We start from the raw sequence: 18,624 nt of genomic DNA, 5'->3' as shown, positions 1-18,624 counted from the left end.
TCATCTATCTCAGACTTTGGAAAATGCTAGGAAGCAGCAAAGACGTAATAAATTCAAAGGAGGAAATCATGGCCAGTCAAGTGGTTCAGGAAGAGATGTCTGGGCTTTCTCACCACAGGCTGCGAAACAAAAATAGGTATCAATACACACCCATCTGCTGGAGGAAACAGTGAAAATTATGTATTATTTATGCCGTATTTCTTTAAATAGGAGCAAGCAGAGAAACTGGACTAAAAGACTTCACGTTTACAAATATAAGGAATAATATGTGCTATCAAGATTTGCAAACCCACTTATGTAGGAGCTCTGAGGAGAAGCTAAAGCGCTCCTTTCCCCAGGTAACACAAACCAAACCTCGGAATATTACATATTTGTCACCCTTCCCTCCCTTCTCCCAAAAGCTTTAATTATCAAAACTTACTGCCTCTCAGGAAAAGGCAGAAATCCCATGTAATCACAGCCCCCCAACATATGTATCAACATATATGCATTGCAGGAAAAACCCTTCCCAACCAAGCATATATTTCTAATTAGCTAGTAATTGAATCCCCATGTTTTTGATTTGAGTTTAGGTCATTAATACCACATTACTTAAAAAACCTGAAAACCACAGACACAGTGTAGTCTGGCCAATATAGGGATCCAAAAGAGAGCGATTGTGCACGTGTTTAATAGAGAAAAACATCTTCTGCCTAGCAACCAGCAGGCTCTCCTGGCAGTCCAGGGGAAGGAATTCAGCGCTATAAATGTCAGAAAGCAAATTAAGCCACTGTGCCTGAGATACAAAGGCCTAGTCACTGGGCAATAAAAAATTAAAGGAGAAATAGTTATAGTAAGAAATATTCAAAAAAACAGATGCATCTATTAGCTTGCTTCCCTCTGTATCTTTAAATAAAGTTACAGATTGCTCCCAGCTAGATGGGTTCTGTGCTCGCACTTATTTATAAGCTGTTTTCTTGCCCATTTTATATACAGGATGAGAGAAAGGACACTGAAAGCAATTTACCATTTTGATGTTATTGAAAAAGGGACTCAATGTGGTACTAAAGCATACAATGGTCCTGAATCCAAGGTCAGATAGGGAACAGGTTGTCTGAGGATGATGGTTATCAAAACAAAGCACTGCTGGCAAGAGGGCTTTTTTTCTTTTTATCCTTTCTTTTTGTTAGAATGAGGTCAACATTTTATGAATTCCAACAAAATCTCTTTTCCACTCTACCTAGTTGAGATTTTTCAAATAGTTCCATTATTCTTAATGTATTGGGCAATTTATTGTGAGGTATGAACCGAGATTAGGAGCTTTTCCTTTCTGGAAACTGTGTAAATGCATGGATCTCTTGCCTTAGAGAAGTTACTAGCCATGTCAGGCAGCCAAAGAAGGTTACAGGAAGGACTGTCACCTCCATCTTGCAGATGAATCTCCGTGTGGGGAGACTGAGAGTCTTGCTCTACGTTCACACAGGGGATCTGCACCACAGAAGGAGATGTTTCCCATTGCTGCTCCAGTACCGAAATCAAATTGCTTTTCCTCTCTGGTTCCAATCCAGAAGAGATCAGTCAGGACCTAAGGTCTGACTGCAGTGACCTACATGAAATGGGCTTGCCAGTTCTAGGAGAAAGAAGACCAGAGCACGTGAAGGTCATGTGTTCCCCTCCTTGCCCTCTATTTCCCTGAAACTAGAATATGCATGTTTACCAAGTTGGAAATCATAAGGATTCACTCCTCCCTTGACCCCAGCATTTGATTTCATTTCCTCTTCTCTGGTAGCTCTTAAGTTCCCTGTCTACAGAGAAAGATTGCATGCAAGGGACACGAAGCAAGTGCCAAGGCTGAAAAGGCAGTGATGTCTCCTTGAAAATGGTAGCAACATATTGCTTTACAATCTTCCATCTTCAGGACAGCTTCACCTGGGTGACAGACTGTCACAGACCCCATTTAAGCAGATGTTGATAGAGCAACTCCGCAGCTGCCAAGGTCACAAAGGCAGCTAGGTCGGGGCAGCAATAGGCTAGGGGTTGTCCCCCGCCTCAAAAAGGGAGACTCCCCTTCCCATCATAAACAGGGCAGAAACTCAAAAAGTAGAACTTGTTGTCTTCTAGGTGCAAAGATACTACCTTGTCATAGGAATGATAGTACAGAGGAGTTTCTTTTGCCTTAGCATATAGCCACGTCCCAGCGATGGTGATCCTGGGAAGGTTCTTATCAAACAGTTCAGCTTGGTTTCAAGTAGATGCAAAAGTTCTGAAACTAAGAAATACCTGAGGGTAAACTGTAGCCATCTCTCCCTTCCATGCAATTCGACCAATTTATATAGATGACACCGGATGGGCTCTTCGTTCATTAGGCTTGTAGAGAATATAGGTAGTTGAGGGAGAGTGTTAGCTCTTCATTTCACATTGTGCTGTGCAATTAGAGAAGTGCTGTAAAATGGGAGGCTAGATGGATGGCATTTCATTGAAAGCTACCCAAGCAGAGCTATCGCTAAACCCAGTAGTGGACTTCCAAGAGAAGAAAGGATGAACAGGATGGCAGACAAACCGACTGGAGAAACCAGGAACAGAAAAGTGACAATCAAAACAAACACGTAAACTGCTCCTTTACCTCTGATAAAAGGCTCTCTGGATATATGGTACAGAAGCTGCAACAAGACAGTTGTTGGGAGTGCCTCTGGAGGAATGTTGCTATCCCTAAAGCCCATTATTTTACTCAGATGGCATCTCCTGGATGGGACTGCAATATCAGCAACTGCTTCCCGATGCACATTAGCAAGGTTTCTCAGATCATGGCTATCTCCAGGTGTGCTGGCATGTGTTTTCCTTTGATGGAAAGTCTCCTTTCATCTCTTTTGATGAACAGAGACTACTGGAACCAGTGCTAAAAGCTCTGCTGCTGCAGATGTCCAGAGTCTGTCCTTGCTGCCCTTTGAAAAAGGGACAGACTACACAGAGAGCCCAGGGCCTGTGGCACGTCTGCACCATGCACAGGCAGCTCCTGCTTTCAGCCAAACCTTGGGAAAAAAGGCAAACCAAACTCAAACAAATATTGCCATATTTCAGGGGGCAGCAGCCGCTCTACTACTCTGCCACGTGCTGGCTGCACAGCAGGTGATAAATGCAGGGATTTTACACGGCTGTCCAAGCACCCCAGTAGCTGAGACACTTGTCTTCAACAGAGGAGGGCCCACGGCCAAACTCCTTCTGCTAATTCACCTCAGTATCAGCCAGGAAAAGAGCGTTCTGTGCACTGTCGCCCTATGTCATTTGCTGAATAAAGTTCTTCCTCATTAACAGGCCAAAGCCCAAGAAACGGCCACTGGAACAAACAAGGTTCTGTGCAGCTATAATCCCCACCTCACTGCTGGGGAATTAAAGCAAAGAATTAGGCTGTAACCGTTCCCTTCTAGCACAATGAATGCTTAAGCAGGTTATGGCTTTGCACTGCAGACGTTTTCTGGGGAAAAGAAATAATTACTTCTTTACCAGCCCGACTCACTTGCTACTCTCAGGGAAACAAGCCTGAGGATTATTTTCTGACAAAACAGTTAAGAATGATTACTGCGTGTCAGTATGTTTGAAGTATTAACCTCAAGGATTGCTGAAAGTGCCAGTATTTCTCCAGCCTCTTCTTTTCCCTTCAGTGCTGTTTGTGATATGCAGGAGAAGGGGCCTTGCTAACATGAGAGATGCCAGCTAACAGGACAATTTTCCTATTGCTGCTGCAGCAAAAATTCATACACGTGCCTCAGAAAGAAAGCCCCTCATTTTCCACACAGAAGATCCTGCCCTTCAGAGACTTACATCGAGTTTGTTAAGTACAGTAAGAACAAAAGTTACCTGGAGAGAAAAAAAAAAGTCATTTGTTGCTGGACTTGCTACTGAAACTGCTCACCAGAGGTGAAAATTTACCCTGTAATTCTTGAGCAGAACCTGGCACTTTGCTAGTCAGGTCAAGAAGCAGCTGATGTACCTGAGGCATACATGATTGGTGCTGTTTTGCAAGAAGGTGGGATGCTGCAATTCTTACAGATTTTGATTCTGTTCAAGCCCATGGGCTGATTACACGCTATACAAAGGCCACCAAGAGAGATTCCTCCTCCTAAGATATTAATAGCCAGACGGTGAGGGGAAGCAGGGAGTGAAGCAGAGACCTTTCATTGTTACAAGACATCCTAGATGGTAGATCCTGAATTCCTCCAGACCGTGAAAAATTTATGGCATATGGAAATGAGGAACATGAATGGAGCAACAGTGGAGACTGCGGTCTGAGCTAACCCTGGGAGGAAGCTTTGGATGTGGTGGTGACAATTCAGAAAGAAGAGCGTAGGCTGGACGCAAACCCACAGGGCATGAGGGTTGTGTTGGGAGAGTTAGCAGGATGTAGAGAATACAAGTCTTGTCAGTAGATCATCACTTACTAGCAAAAGGCAAAGCAAAGGTGATGAAGCTGCCAGCTCTGTGACACTACTACCCATGCTGGGTTTTGCACCTGGCTTCCACACCATCCAGTAGCAGAGGAGGGTCTTAGCACACTCCTTCCTTCCCCTGCATTGCCTGGAAGGTGATCTCTTCTCCTGTAAAGTCCTGCTTTAACACCCCAAATGCACACAGTGTATTTGAACAAAAAGGATGTTATAAGCTGCCAAAACAATAGCCCAACAGAAGCTACATGGGTACTGTAACTATCAGCAGTAAATTAATGTGACTATGAGAGCCAAGGTAACAAAGTCAGAAAGGTCCAAGCAGAGAGAGCTGCTGCTTTGAAGTGCAGCAGCACTGTCTGGTTCACTGAGATAACCCAGGGCACCAGTGGAACACGCAGCTCCTCAAGGACACTGGTCTGGCTAGACCTGGGATTTGCTCCAAGGACAAGCAGTGGCGTACACAGTGCAACACAATCACTCACTACCGATGAGCAAAACCACTGCTTGAGCTTACCTTTGTTTCAGGCTGGAATAATTTCGAGAGGGATTAATAGCAGTGTGGCTGCTAGAGGCTCTACAGGGGTGGTTGCAATCCAAACTCGCCACCAGTGATTTAATTGAAGAATCTGCCTTATGCCAAGTGGGCAGAGAAATGAGTGCCATGGACGTCACAGACACAGATGTGATGCTAGAGACAAGCATGCCAAATCTGCAGAGACAGCACAGTTCAGTGACGCAGACGGCCTCCTGAGAATGGGATTCTCCAGGTTTCTTGCTCTGCCACGTGCTGTGGCCCTTGGAAAAAAACCCCTCTCCTTCCCTGGGGATTTCTCTCTTAAAATAAAGGTCTTAAAGGTAGGCTTTACATCCCACTATTATGACAAAACCAAATTTGACTCAATTTCCCCCAGCTGCCACCAATAATAAAAAAGCTGATACTACCTATAGTAGGAATAAAATTTCTGTGCATATGTCCCCTGAACAAATGCAACAAGGGACATTCTGGCAGCAGAATTGTACGTCACCTCCTCTTTTGGGAGCAAAAGCACAACACATGACATATACTTTCAGTCAAACCCTGCAACACCCAAAATACAAACAGCAATAGCTGTCAAGATCCATTCACCTATTCTCAACCTAGTGATTATTTTATGAAAAAGTTTAGCCACCACTGCAGTCTTCTAAAATATAATAATTTATTCCATTATGTTTGTGAGTACTCCTGAAACAGAAAGGGGAATAATTCAGCAATGCTACTGATTATAAAATTTGACTCTGTACTAAATAAAGATGGTACAGTTTCTCGTTTTCTCTTTAGGGTTTGGATATCACAAACCCATTGAATATTACAATGTCACAAAGTAGCTTCTCAACAGTTAATTCCTATTCAGGAACTAAATCCTCTTTTTTCATATTTTAATTCATTTTCTCCAAACTGGTAAAATGTGTAACTTTTAATTCCAACCACAGAAAGCAGTGAGTGAACAAAAATAATGATAGCTGCACAACACTTCCTCATTCCACCACCTCAGTAACACCGCTACAAACAAAACCTCTCCACAAGATAAATGTTCTTACAAACTATTTCCATCCACAAAGCCAAACCATTCTCTCCATCAGCACTCACCCAACGCCAAGCCATCTGCAGCTCCCAAGCACATGCCAACTACCTTTTCTGACACACAGCCAACTCCACCTTTGACACAGGCTGAGACACCTTCAGCCACCACAGGCAAAGATGGCACATTCGGTATGAAGAGAGCTGGGTGTAAGAAAGGGGGTTAAATCACAGCTTTCAGTGATGAGCCAAAGGAGCTGATTCACAACTCCACAGCACTGCAATGGTTGTGGGGATGATATAAACTACTCATCTTCAAGTGCTCCTTTTAAAGAGAGAGGCTGGATGAGCAAGCTGGAGATGCAAGACGTGGTGTGCTTGTGAAGGTTTGGAGACAAAGGCCAGCTCATTTTAATACAATGATACGCAAATGGTTTTGTTTTTTTCAAACATGCTTAAACTGCTCTTTAAGACCTCCGTGTGCTATTTTCCCGACATTAAAATATATTTGTATTCCATGTGTGAGATGCCTTGTACAGCACAGCAGCAGAGACAGTGTGCTTAAGTGATCAAAGCACCTTTCCTGGCTGCACTACTAGCACTGACAAACAGACCTGTTTTACAAACGCTTTGGTTTATAATCTCAGGGACATGTTTTCCTCCTCCACCCCCAGGCTGGATACCGAAGTGGCACACACCGACACTTACCTAGGAAGCCCTCTTCATCCACAATGATGGTATAGTCCTCTGGGGTTTCTGTGAGGCTGAAGAACTTGCACCTGGCAAAGGCAAACAGCAGGAGAACATGATTAGCTGCTGGACTGAGTAGAGCCTGGTCTTCCACCTAAACAGAGGTCCTTTCCCACCCAAGCTGTGCTGGAGGAAAGAGTCATGGTCTGGTGTTTATGGAGAGGCCTGAGGCATTAACAGACCTGGATTTTATTCTTGGCTCAGCCACTCACACTCCGTGGCCCACATTCCCTGCTGCCTGCCTATGCACAACGGAGCTGGTAAAACACTTATTATTTTTATGACTTAGTTCTTAGTTACTTTTCTTAATTACCATATCCCTTAAGGCTTCCCGTCACAGCCCGGGACCTGCTGTATTGCACTGAGACAGAGCAAAAGGCTCTGCTCACCAACTGATCACTCCAACGCCCTCCAAAAGCCTTCCCATGGCTCATACATGCACCCATCTTCCACTGAAGTTTCCTGCCTTGTCAAGGTTTGACATCCGATCTCTCAACCAAGCCCCAGTATCTCTTCTTGCTGCTTCAGAGGCTTTTGCCACCAGCAGATAGCATCCCACTTCCCTTCGCTGGTCCTTGCCCCTTCCCTCAGCAGATGCCTCCCTTCTCTGGGGAGCTCCAGGTGAAGAGACAAGTGTTAGAGCCCATCGAGCACACGAATACAAGGTCGAGCTTCCCCCCCTGCCCTTAATCTCTATTGCCTCTGTTCTGCACTGTGCTCATCTTTTCACACCACAGGCCATGTGCAGCACAGCCTCTCCATCTCATTCCGCACTGAGCACAATGTCACCTCTAACATGAGATACAGAACAAATGTGACATGGAGTTCTCGTAGACACACAAACAAAAAAAGCCTCAGCCTTAAGGTTTAACACTACATATAGTTGGAAAAGTTTTTTTCTCTGACACACCAACATATTTACATCAACATCTACTAAAAAAATAACCCCAAAATACCTTTCTCCAGCTTCTATCCAGTTGGTCCCCAGCAACAATGGGAAGGTTTGCACAATGTTCTGCAAGCTCATGTTCACCTTCAGCAGAGCATGCACTTGTTGAGCATCAGCACAGTGCTGGCTGGCTTCCCCGACCCCGCCAGGAGCATGCCAGAGCACACGGACTCTATTTGCTGCCCAAGCCACAGGAGAAATTTTCCCTCTAGGAAGCTAAAGTGGGTGCAGCAGGAAGAGCCTGTGTCTATAAGGACCAAAGAGCAGGATTTCACAGTTACACTGTAATACTATCAGATTTATCTGAGACAACCTACAGAAAATATTTTAAAATACTAGAAAGACTGTTAAGGCCCCCAAATTTCACAACATGTTCACAGTATAATTCCTGCTTGGAGCAGAGTTCAGCAGGACCCAGCAACCAGGGACTACCAGGGCTTCTCGGCACTGCCGAGCATCTGTGTCCCAAAGTCTTTAGGACTTCTGAAATCCTGGAACTCCACACTGGCGGGTCAAGTCATCAAAAAATTGAAGCATTCAGCTGATTAGAGAATCAGACTAAAAACTGGCTTGAGCATTCTTCTGACCGGCTGAAAAGAACAAAGATTACAGCTATCCCCCTCCAAAAACAACAGGGAGAAAAATGAGATGCCTGCTGCCCTCCCTCTTACCCCATCAGAAAAACTAGAAGAAACAACATGCAGCTCTATTAGTGATCTGCCATGTAACCAACAGGATTTCATGTAAATGAAAAGTATCAGACAACCTGTCTTTAGAGACTCGTCCTGATTTCCTGGAAGCATCTGTCACGACAATCAAGCATGACATTACCCCTCCTAGCACAGACATATCCCTGTAAAACACAGAACTGGCCCCACCACAACAGAAACCACAACTTAATTATTTTGTGTCATTGGTAATAGCTATTGTGACAGCCACATTTTCTAACTCAACTTTCTCCAGGAATAGTGCCAAGAGGAGCAGAAAACAGCAGCAGCCCAAATTTTTTATGCTCATTTCTTAACTGCACAAGGAGGCTACCTGTGCGAGGGGTGATCCAAGCTGGGTAAAAAGGACTTCTGGGAGGCTGCTTCAGGTGGGCCCCAGAGGTGTAAGTATTTATTATTTAGTGGATGAATTCCCTGCAGAAATCACTGAAATAAAACTCCTTCCTACTACTACCTGACTGAGCCACATGCATGCTGACTAGGGAGAAACTAGTGGTTTTAAAGGAGGAAACATTTATACTAAAAAAAAAAAAATAAAAAGTTCCTGATCTACAGTGGCATTTATGGAGAAATTTTGTTCCAAAACAGTAACACACGTCTGTGTGCACATAATGACCCGAGCAGAAAAAGTATGATTGTGACAGATGCCATTTTCTTTGCACACATCCAACAGTGATGATATTTAAGGGATATGTACAGATGAAATCCCATAATTGCTGGCTCAGAACACATGTCAAAACCTCACATCTTCATATACCATCTCAAAGCCCAATCTCCACCTCGCTGCAATTCAGTAAAAGGTCAGCAGCACAGAGCCATCTGAATTTAAAAGCAAAGTCTTTTCACCAGCAAAGAGAAGACCAGGGATTCTTGTGGTATACATTCACTTTAAGCCCATGATGCATTCTTTTTCCCAGGGAAAATCTAAAAATGAAAAATCGGAATTGCAAACATCGTGTGATAAAATACGGCACGGAAAATTTTCTTACCATCACATGCTGCCAAAACTCAAGTCCTCACCCTAAAACCTGTGCCTCGGCATAGATATGTAAAGATCTACTTCCACTGTGAGTGCAACTCAAAAACTGTCTTTAATAACCAATGATGGGAGGAATTCAATGTCATATTTCTCTCCTGCACTATACTACACATGCTTTTTCCATTCAAGTTATTACAATCATTTCTCTTTCCTCTTATACCAGTTCTCAATAAGCTGAATGAAAATGTATCTTCTATTACCACACCAAAACTAATTAAGGAAGAGAATTGCCCTTTAATAATTTTGAGACATCAGGCAAACAGTATTTCTCTAAGTAAGTGTGGAAGGCATATATGTAAGACGACAATATTTTTAGTTTCCTAATAGCCAAACCTCAGATAGATTCTTCTGGATTTCTGCCTTCTTCGTGTTTCAGCACATTTCCACTTCAGCACTGTTGCTGACTTCAACTGCCTGACAACATATGTCTTTTTCTGGCAACGCAGCAAATGTAGACCAATCTATTATTAGATTAGATCTTTGAAACTGCAAAGCTTACACTGTGTATGGAAGTAATACCCAAGCCTGCACAGAGCAGGAAAGCATGTGTAGGATGCAGCAACAGCATCATTTCAGTTTGCAAACAGCACTCAAGTCTCCACGAGAGAAGAAAGCAGGCAGGAGAGCGTACCGGTTGGCCTCACTTGCAGGTTTGCACCCGAAGTGTCTCCTCAAGACATGAGGTCCCCAGGCCTGCCAGGATCACAGGGATCACCATACGGGAATGAATGGGACATCCATGGGTTCCGGGTCACACACAAAGCACACGTTTGAGGGAATACTGCTGTGGGTCATCTGAAAGTTCAGCACAGCTGATGGTCTTTGAGGAAGCCACAAGTCCTATCTTCTCATTTATAAGGAAACAACTCAGTTAACTGTTGCCTTGGCAGGGTAAAGTGTTGCAAAGCTGTTTGTTCTATGGAAAAGATCCTTCCCAGAAGCAGGTGCGGGGCTGGCCTCCCCACACGTCAGAAAACCATGGCCAAATGCCACTCAAAACCAACATAATGCCTAAAAGGCATTCAAATGCAAAGTCTGGAGGTAACCCAAAAGTTTGAAAAGAAGCAGTTGAACTGAATGGGAATTAAGCAGCAGCAGCAAGTTGATCTGAGTGAATATGAAAAACATAATTTGTTGTGTTTTATTCCACGCTGTCTTCTCATTTTAGATGAGAAGGGATTTGTAAGCTTCACTCTGTACATTATCATGATAATATATATTCTTAGTACAGAAAGACAGTCTCATGCTAATCATCTAATTCTTCGTGATCTTAACTTTTTTGCAGTTTATAAATAATGACAAGAGGTGGGTTCTAGTACGACATATTGTGAAATGTATTTAGGAAAGCAGTAAATAACACTTGTGCTGTTAATGCGTTTTGACATATTTGTGTAACATGCTAAGTACTTTACACCATCTAATTACAAGACTATACAGTCAAATGGCACTGAAAATTGCAAACAGTGAGATGATTGGTGTTTTCTAAACAGCGTATTTGTTTGTTAGCCAAAACACTTTGCCATCTTTTTGGTAAGACTGATAAAACACAGTTTAGCTGAACTCCAAAAACAAAAAAAGCCCCTTCCACTAGGTAACAGTTGAGTTTCTGCTGAACGCTCAGATCAGGAAATGGTGGGTTCACCTTTCTTGGAGTAACTTAATTCTGCAGCCTAATATTAGAAGGCTGCTACCCTGTTAAAAGGAGCATTATTGTTTGTATGAGCTGTTTAAACAAACTCTGCATGACCATCCCGACCAAAAGTAACACGAGATGTCACAGCACTGCTAGAAGCGGTCAAAGGACAGCAGCAACATTCCTTCCAGTCATTAGGAAGGAATTGCGCTCAGATCTGGGATAGAGACATTAGCAAATACAATCAGGGACCGCCTAAAGAGTCACTGTGATAGCAGAGTTTGGTTCATTACAGAAAGTTAATCATTTTCAGAAACAACAGAGAACAAAACTAACGCATTTGTGGCCAAGGAAAGCAAGTATTCATGAACAGACATAAATTCAGGGAAGTCCTACAGCCTGTACTAGGCCAAAACTACCAACACGATAACCATGATGGTCTTGTCTAATCCATAATAATAGCGACAGTTTGAACTACAGATTACATTGTGTAAAGTTAAAGGGGGGGGACCTTCAGTCAACCCCTCTCCTTGCCACTTTTGTGTAGCTGGGGAAGTTATCTAAGCCTTTATTTAGACTATGAGAAAACTGGGAGCAGAAAAATAGAAAAATCTTCGTCACTCTGAAGGAACAAAAATCAAAACACAAAACGGATGACCCACAATACAGAAAATAAATAAATAAATAAATAAATAGATGTGGATATGCTGAAGAAGATACTGATCTTAAGTACAGATTACTGATCAAGCCAGGACACATGGCAAAAATAAACAAGGATTAATCCAAAAATGGCAGCTGGGTGTCTACTGTATTAGCCTTCATTAAACCAGTATCAAACTGTGGTTCAAGTCTTCATCAGAACAGTTCCATGTGGTCTGGACTACGAGAATCCATGCAAATCAAATTATTGCTTCACATGAAAGATCAGCAGTAGCTTGAAACAATACCAACTAGTAATCCTGGTATGATTTCTATTTTTCTGGAGTCAGACTCGGTCAGTCCAGACTTTCCAAGCTGCAGATTAAACAAAGCTACAATATTCAAGAGTTATCTTGAAACACTACCACAGGAGATACTTTTTTGTTTCTATAAACACACACTTGGAGTTTATTTTGTATGACTAGCAAAGCTCAAGTCATGATGCTTTCACTGGTCAGAGCACAGCATTTGCAGTACTGCTTTGTAAAACTGTTACTTTGGATACTAAAACATATCTTTCCTTCATTTGTCATGACAGCATTTTTTTAATACTTCCTAAAAAAACAATTAGAAAGCAACATGCAACTTGGCTGGTTTATTTTTCCCCCTTCAACAGACTTCCACCATCGTATTTAGGAAGATTCTGTAAGAAAATCTGTTTTATCTCGACTTATGTGTAGAAATAAATTCTTGCCAAATGTGAAGGGAGAAGCCAGAACTACACCGAAGTAGTAGTACGAAAATACACCACATGAAGGAAAGTAAGGCACGTTACATGCTGGAATGGAGTGGAAAGCTTATCTTACTGAAGAAAACTATGTAAGGGAGAGGAAAAGGCCCAAGTCCCCCCAAGTGCAGCTCCCTCATTAAGCCATTCCATCTGATGAACGTGAACGACACTGGTTTCCCAGCCCAGCATGACTGCCAACAGGCAAAGTCTGCAGTGCTTAGCAGAGATGTACTGCAGGAAATATAAATGCAGTTTAAGACTATGCAAGTGTTACTGTGCTCATCTGTTATTTGTCCATTGAAGGAGCTAAACACAGATTTTTTGTGTGTGAACTCAATGAGAGCAATAGATAAACAAATGACTTCAGGTGTGGGCATACTGAAGTCAATATATCTTCTATACCCAAGACTTGTCCTGGGCATGAATCTGCAGAATAATTTACTGACCTGATGTAATTAAAAAGTTATTCTTAGCACAGATATTTCTTCCTGGGTCATAAATTATTTCAAGCGAGCTCTGCTGTGCAATTTTTACTTGGATTGTCACCACTCACCACCTATATTAGTGAATGGGGCCGAACCAAAAGCCTGGATCTGAACTCCACTGCTCTGGCCAGTGCCCAAGATGATGCAAGTGCCAGGTGCTTGGCAGAAGTCCTTCCATCCACATGCTGAGAAAAGCCACCCAGTTATCTCCAAATGGCTCCCCCATAGTTTGAGACTCCAGTCTGCAAGGCACCATGTAAGCACCCTCAATGTTAAGGGTGCTCAAAGGTGTAAAGCACAAGGACAGGAGCCTGCAGCAGACCTGCACTGATGCTGCACCTCACCTCACACAGCCACAGGGCAGCGTTCTCTAGGTTTTAGTGTTCTTACTCGATATTTAGTGGTACTGCACACTGGTGCTCATAGGATTTGGTGGATACAATGCATCCAAAAGCCTATCTGGTGTTCAGAGAGGAAGCAGCTCTTGGTCTAAAAAACCATCAGTTATAGCAACATAATTCCAATTTTGCTGAAGTAACCTGAAAAAAAAAATTGAAAAAAACGTCAAAGGGAATTACCTCACCTCTACTTCTCATTTGTCATTTTCTTTTGTCTTCTTTGCCATCTTACTTCACAAAAAGGGGTAAAAGAAGTTGAGGCAACAAGTTCTTGATAAACCAAAGCTAGGAAATCACCTGTAGCTTCAAGCTGAAAAACTTCCTTTTAGTTTTAATTGAAATTAAAAATTTCATGCCAGCAACAAACACTTAATGGAAGGCACCATTCCATTTTGACATAACTGAGCCCCTCAAATCTTAATTCCATACACAATCTTCACCGGTTAATGCCTTCTGCTTGGGAAATGCTTGTTTATCTTGGTGCAGCAAATAACAAGGGGGTTGGAAGAGTTCAGCAGTCATGATTCAGAGTTGCAGACAGGAACAAGATCCTCCACTAATCTTAAAGGTAAAAAAAATATTAGAACAGAAAAGGCTTTAGATAGGTATATGCTCATGCTTTCACTCCTACACTCTCTTCTCAGGCCTTTAAAACTACTGTGCTTCACAGCGTGTATGACTGCCACATACACCTCGCTTACTCTCACCCTGGGACCACAGGGTTATCCCTCGGGCTTGCACATGGCACGTGCACTACAAATGCTGCAGGTTTAAAAGCCCCATCCCATTACGTGACCCATGACAGACCCCACCTTCCTCTTCTGCAGCCAGAGATGAGTTGCAAAGCATAATGCTGGCCTTTTCCCATCTTAGAAAACTAATTTTTATCATCAGCTTACGTAGGGAACACTGTAAGGCAGGAAAGAAGGCTGGAAGAGGGAAGAAATGAGAGGAAAGAGATACATTCATTTAGGTTTTACTTTCACAAATACTATTTGAACTTTTTAGGTTCATTATGGGCAAAAAATTCAGGTGTCAGACTGCTGATGGAACTAGCTGCTTTTCTGTTTGAAAGCAGACATCTCTCCGTGCTCTAACCGTTGGAGACAGAAAACAGAGGAGAATTACTAGGTCATTCATTTTCTGTTATTCTCACAAACTTTGAGAGCTATTGCTTAATACTGCCTGCAAGGTACTAGTTTTCTTTCCTGTCATCACACAGTGATTCTGAGCCTAAATTCATCAGCATATGGGTGAACATGAATAGAGTGGACTATGCATCTTTGTCCCTTGACTGTATGGAAAACATGAGCACACTTGTTTGTAGGGAAACACAGCCACAAAGTCAATAACAGGTGCACCTTCTCACTCAAAACGATTTCCTATTTTTCTTATAACACAAATTTGGCAACTTAAAGTTCTGTGAAAATAATAATTATTAGTTGAATTTGTATACCTGCCTAGAAACATTAAAGCCATAGCTTCCCCCACACCTTGGGATTTCTCAGCACAAGGTGGTGGCAGCTGTGTGCCCAGCTGCAACTGCAGTCAGCAACTTTGTAGGGACTTTGGTGGGATTCCTGCTATCCATCCCAGGAGCATCCTGGTGTGTGTTCAGGGCTGTGATGAGCACTGGGTGTCTGCCTGGGGTCAGCACGGGTTATTATGGCAAAAGTGTTTTTGCAACCCTGGTTCCACGGAGCTCAAGGCAAACTGAGCACAGCTCTATTTCTTGACCAGATTTGAAAGGTTTCCTGCTAAGCCTCTGAGGAGCATTTAAGAAACCGGCCTTGCAGAGTCATCGGAGCCAACGTGCCCGGAGAGCCCCACGACATGGGCCAGGCGTGGAGCAACGCCGTGCACACTGAGAGCACAGTGCGAGAGTCACGAGGTGTGAGACAAGCTCTGATCCCCAACTCTTCCCAAGTCAGCATTCATCCTGTGCTGCCTCTTTTTACCAAATGGTGCATAATTTTCTACTGATTTAGGTGCTCTCACATAGCCTTAAGTAAACACTGACAGGGTGACAACCTGTTTGCATTGCAGGAGAAGCACTGATGCATGTTTGCAACAGAAGCAGGTACAACGCATCAGGTCCCTGATCCACCAGGCTATCCTGACGGCTCACAAGCACTCCCAAGATTTGCTTTTTTTCCCCCCATCTGTTATGGCAAGTCAGGGCTGATGTTGAGCTTTCACTAGAAGGAGCCTCCCTGAGCTTGACCACAGCCCTGCTTGCAAGGAGTTCTGCTTGCAATATAAGAGCAAATTAAGTGAACTTAAGCCAAGAAGTTTTGTGAACCCTGTCTTCATGGTTTTCTGGTTATTGGGATATATAAGCAAGATCCAGCTGTAGGAATAGGTCTTGCATAGAGTTGGCTTTGGATCATTAAAGACTCTACATTTCCCCAAAGGCAAGGTGCATAAAGAAAGCAGATTTTTGTTCTGAACACTGAAAACATGGATGAGAATCTTCTTCCTCCAGCTGCCACCGTTGATTGATACGTATCATATTATAGAAACTCAACTTGAAAAAGTGAACTTTCAGGGAAAGCCATCTAATGCAAATTTGAATTCGGGATGAAAACAAAACAAAAAACTGCCAACAAACTTGCAGTGTTCATAAAAATATAACCAAAAAGAGCCCAGGATTTATTAGCATGGTTTTCTGAGTTAAAAAGAAGCCATAGAAACATGTTTCTGTCCATGCAATTCGCTGAACATACTCCAGTTAGTGGCTTGCACCAGCTCTCTTCCCAACTCTTCCAGATTTCATCAACCCCAATGCTAGCTTGACTCAACACAAAACAGTCAAAGGGCAAGAGGAAAGGATATTGTTCCTCATAGAAATCTGCCTTTAACACTATTATCTGAAAGAACAGCAGTAGTGTGTTTCTATATCACAGTCCCAGAAGACTCCAGTTTGGATTGTCTTGCTCTGTGTTCAGCTTTTCACCGGGGGCTCTGGGCATGTTCTGTACCTCCCCCCAGGGCGGTGCAGAGCTGCAGAGGACTACCACGGTGTTGTGCAGTTCCACAAAACCACGAGACTGGTGAAAAAATCACTTGCCACTCTTCATGTCAAAGTGAAATACTTGGAGGCTTGGCACTAGATAAAATAAATGAAAGGCAAGCTAAGGCAGGAGGTGAGCCACAGCACAACTTAAAATGCCAGACCCGCACCTCTGTGCGGAGCAGGGAGCCGGTCTCTCCAGGAGCCAAAGCAGCACAGCACTACCAGCATCAGTGGTATCAAGAGCCTTGAATATGGACCAGCCATGGCTGCACTGAGCACTGTCGAGGTGTTGTCTATGTTATGCTGACCTACTACAACTGTTAGCAGGAACCATAATAACCATTAACATGCAGGAAGAGCCAGGACGCCTCCTCTCAGCCCAGAGTACTTTAGGGAGAACAGAAAACTGCCTGTAGGGCCTCTATGTACATTCTCCTCTGTTAACCTAAAACCTGTATTTAAATAGATTTTCCCCCCTTCTGCCCCTCCTAGAAAATTTTATTAGGAACAACTGTGAAAAGGGACTAAGACCCTAGCAGTGTGTACGGTGTCACAGTCCTCAGACCCAAGAGACATGAGAGCAGTCGATAACAGAAGTATTCAAAAGATAAAACAGCCTTAGCTAACACGTTCCTCCAGTCATTACAGCCAACTACGAGAGGACAGTCACAAAACAGACTGTAACCACTAAGCCAGATCCTGGTTTAGAAGTAAAAGCACCCTGAGACTGGTTACATTTCCAGCTTCCCTGCCTGGTGGGATGGGAGCAGCTCTTTCCCAGTGCAAAGGCAGGTGGTAACACACCTCCTGGGTTACAGGATCCAGCCCCAAAGGCTGCAGGCACATATCCATGTGTGAGAACGGCAGCAAGGGAGGTCATGGCCACTGCTACTGACCTAAGCCTAGACAACAGCAAGGAAAGCTCTATTCTTTTTAGGCAAACTCATACATTAGATCAGGAATTATTTTAGTCCGCTAATTTAGATTGCAATGTCTTAGGAGTTACAAATCGGAAAATAACACAAGACTCTTATCCGCTTAAAAAAAACCCTCATCAACTAAACAAACAAAACCAAACACCACCACCACCCCCAAAAAAACCCCAAAACAAAAACCCAAAACTGCAAACAAAAAACCCCCCACACCCAACAAAACACAACCCACACCAAAACTGCCAGAGTTACATTACAGGCTCCAGGGACTCTAATCTAAGACCGTGCTCCATACTGGTCCTATGGGCCAGTCTATGACTCAGTTTCCATTTGTGATACAGGTCTAACACCATCCCTTGTTGAGAAGTATGGGAATATAAAACCAAACCAAACCTCATCATATTCTCATTTACGGTGCTAACGGGAAGTAAATGATCATCTCTGGCATCACTTTGCTCATGTTTTTTTGCTGTTCTTCCTCCACCTTTCTTTTTTGAACCAATATATCAGAAACAAAGCAACAGAGCAATAGCAAAAATGTTTGAATCCTCAAACTTGCAAAAATCATAAAATTATTTGCAAAGATTATTTGCAAACTATTACCTGATGCATAGTGCAGTGCTGCCTGTACTAATTTCCTTCTCCAAGGACAATCGTAAAAGTGCCCATCACTTCTAATCCAACTCCTTTAACTTGTTCCTTTTGGTTTGATTCTCCCCCCAGGCATCTTTAACAATATTGTTTACAGTTTTATCATTGTTAATGACAGAATAATAATTTTTCAAATCTCCACAGAAGGTCAATGGATGTTTACATCAAAATGGCAAAAACTCTTTGCTTTGGGAGAGAATGCTGTAATCCAGCCTTTGAAAGGGAAGTTGAAGCAGTAAATGAAAAGGAAGCTTAGTTTGTGTGCATTGGAAAAGGATTCATTTATTATCTAACAATTAACTAATTGATCCAGACACACCTTTTCCTCTTCTCTCTTTGCTATTTCAGTCTGCCAGCACTATTGCGAGCCAATTTATCCATACAAGAGATGCAAAAGCAATTATTTCCATTTGAAATAGCCTATCATTTATTTAATCAGAAGGTGACTGCACTTTTAAAACTTTTCCTTTACAGCAGGAACAGTATCCTCTGATCACAGTCAGAGCTGAACTTACTTTCAGCACAAGAAAGAGAGGTGGAGTACAACACAGAATTTTCCTTAGCCACAAAATTATCTTCTACAAATCAGAAACTGAACTGAGAAACACATTACAGATGTGGGTGTGGGACCTAAG

The 18,624-nt window shown here is 42.9% G+C and overlaps 1 protein-coding gene across 1 annotated transcript in view; it reads right to left on the bottom strand.

Moving 5' to 3' along the window:
- CASTOR2 (cytosolic arginine sensor for mTORC1 subunit 2) overlaps nt 1-18,624 on the bottom strand; it is a 123,141-nt gene that overhangs the window by 50,647 nt on the left and 53,870 nt on the right. The window contains exon 2 of the mRNA XM_032993712.2: nt 6,688-6,758. Within this exon, the coding sequence (XP_032849603.1) occupies nt 6,688-6,758 (71 nt within the window). The remainder of the gene's footprint in view (nt 1-6,687; nt 6,759-18,624) is intronic.

The sequence above is a fragment of the Tyto alba genome, unplaced genomic scaffold (assembly GCF_018691265.1).
Source record: "Tyto alba isolate M040663 unplaced genomic scaffold, T.alba_DEE_v4.0 Super-Scaffold_19, whole genome shotgun sequence".
NCBI classification, from domain to species: domain Eukaryota; kingdom Metazoa; phylum Chordata; class Aves; order Strigiformes; family Tytonidae; genus Tyto; species Tyto alba.
The sequence above is the reverse complement of the archived record's forward strand: the minus strand, read 5'-3'. Positions and strand labels throughout refer to the sequence as shown.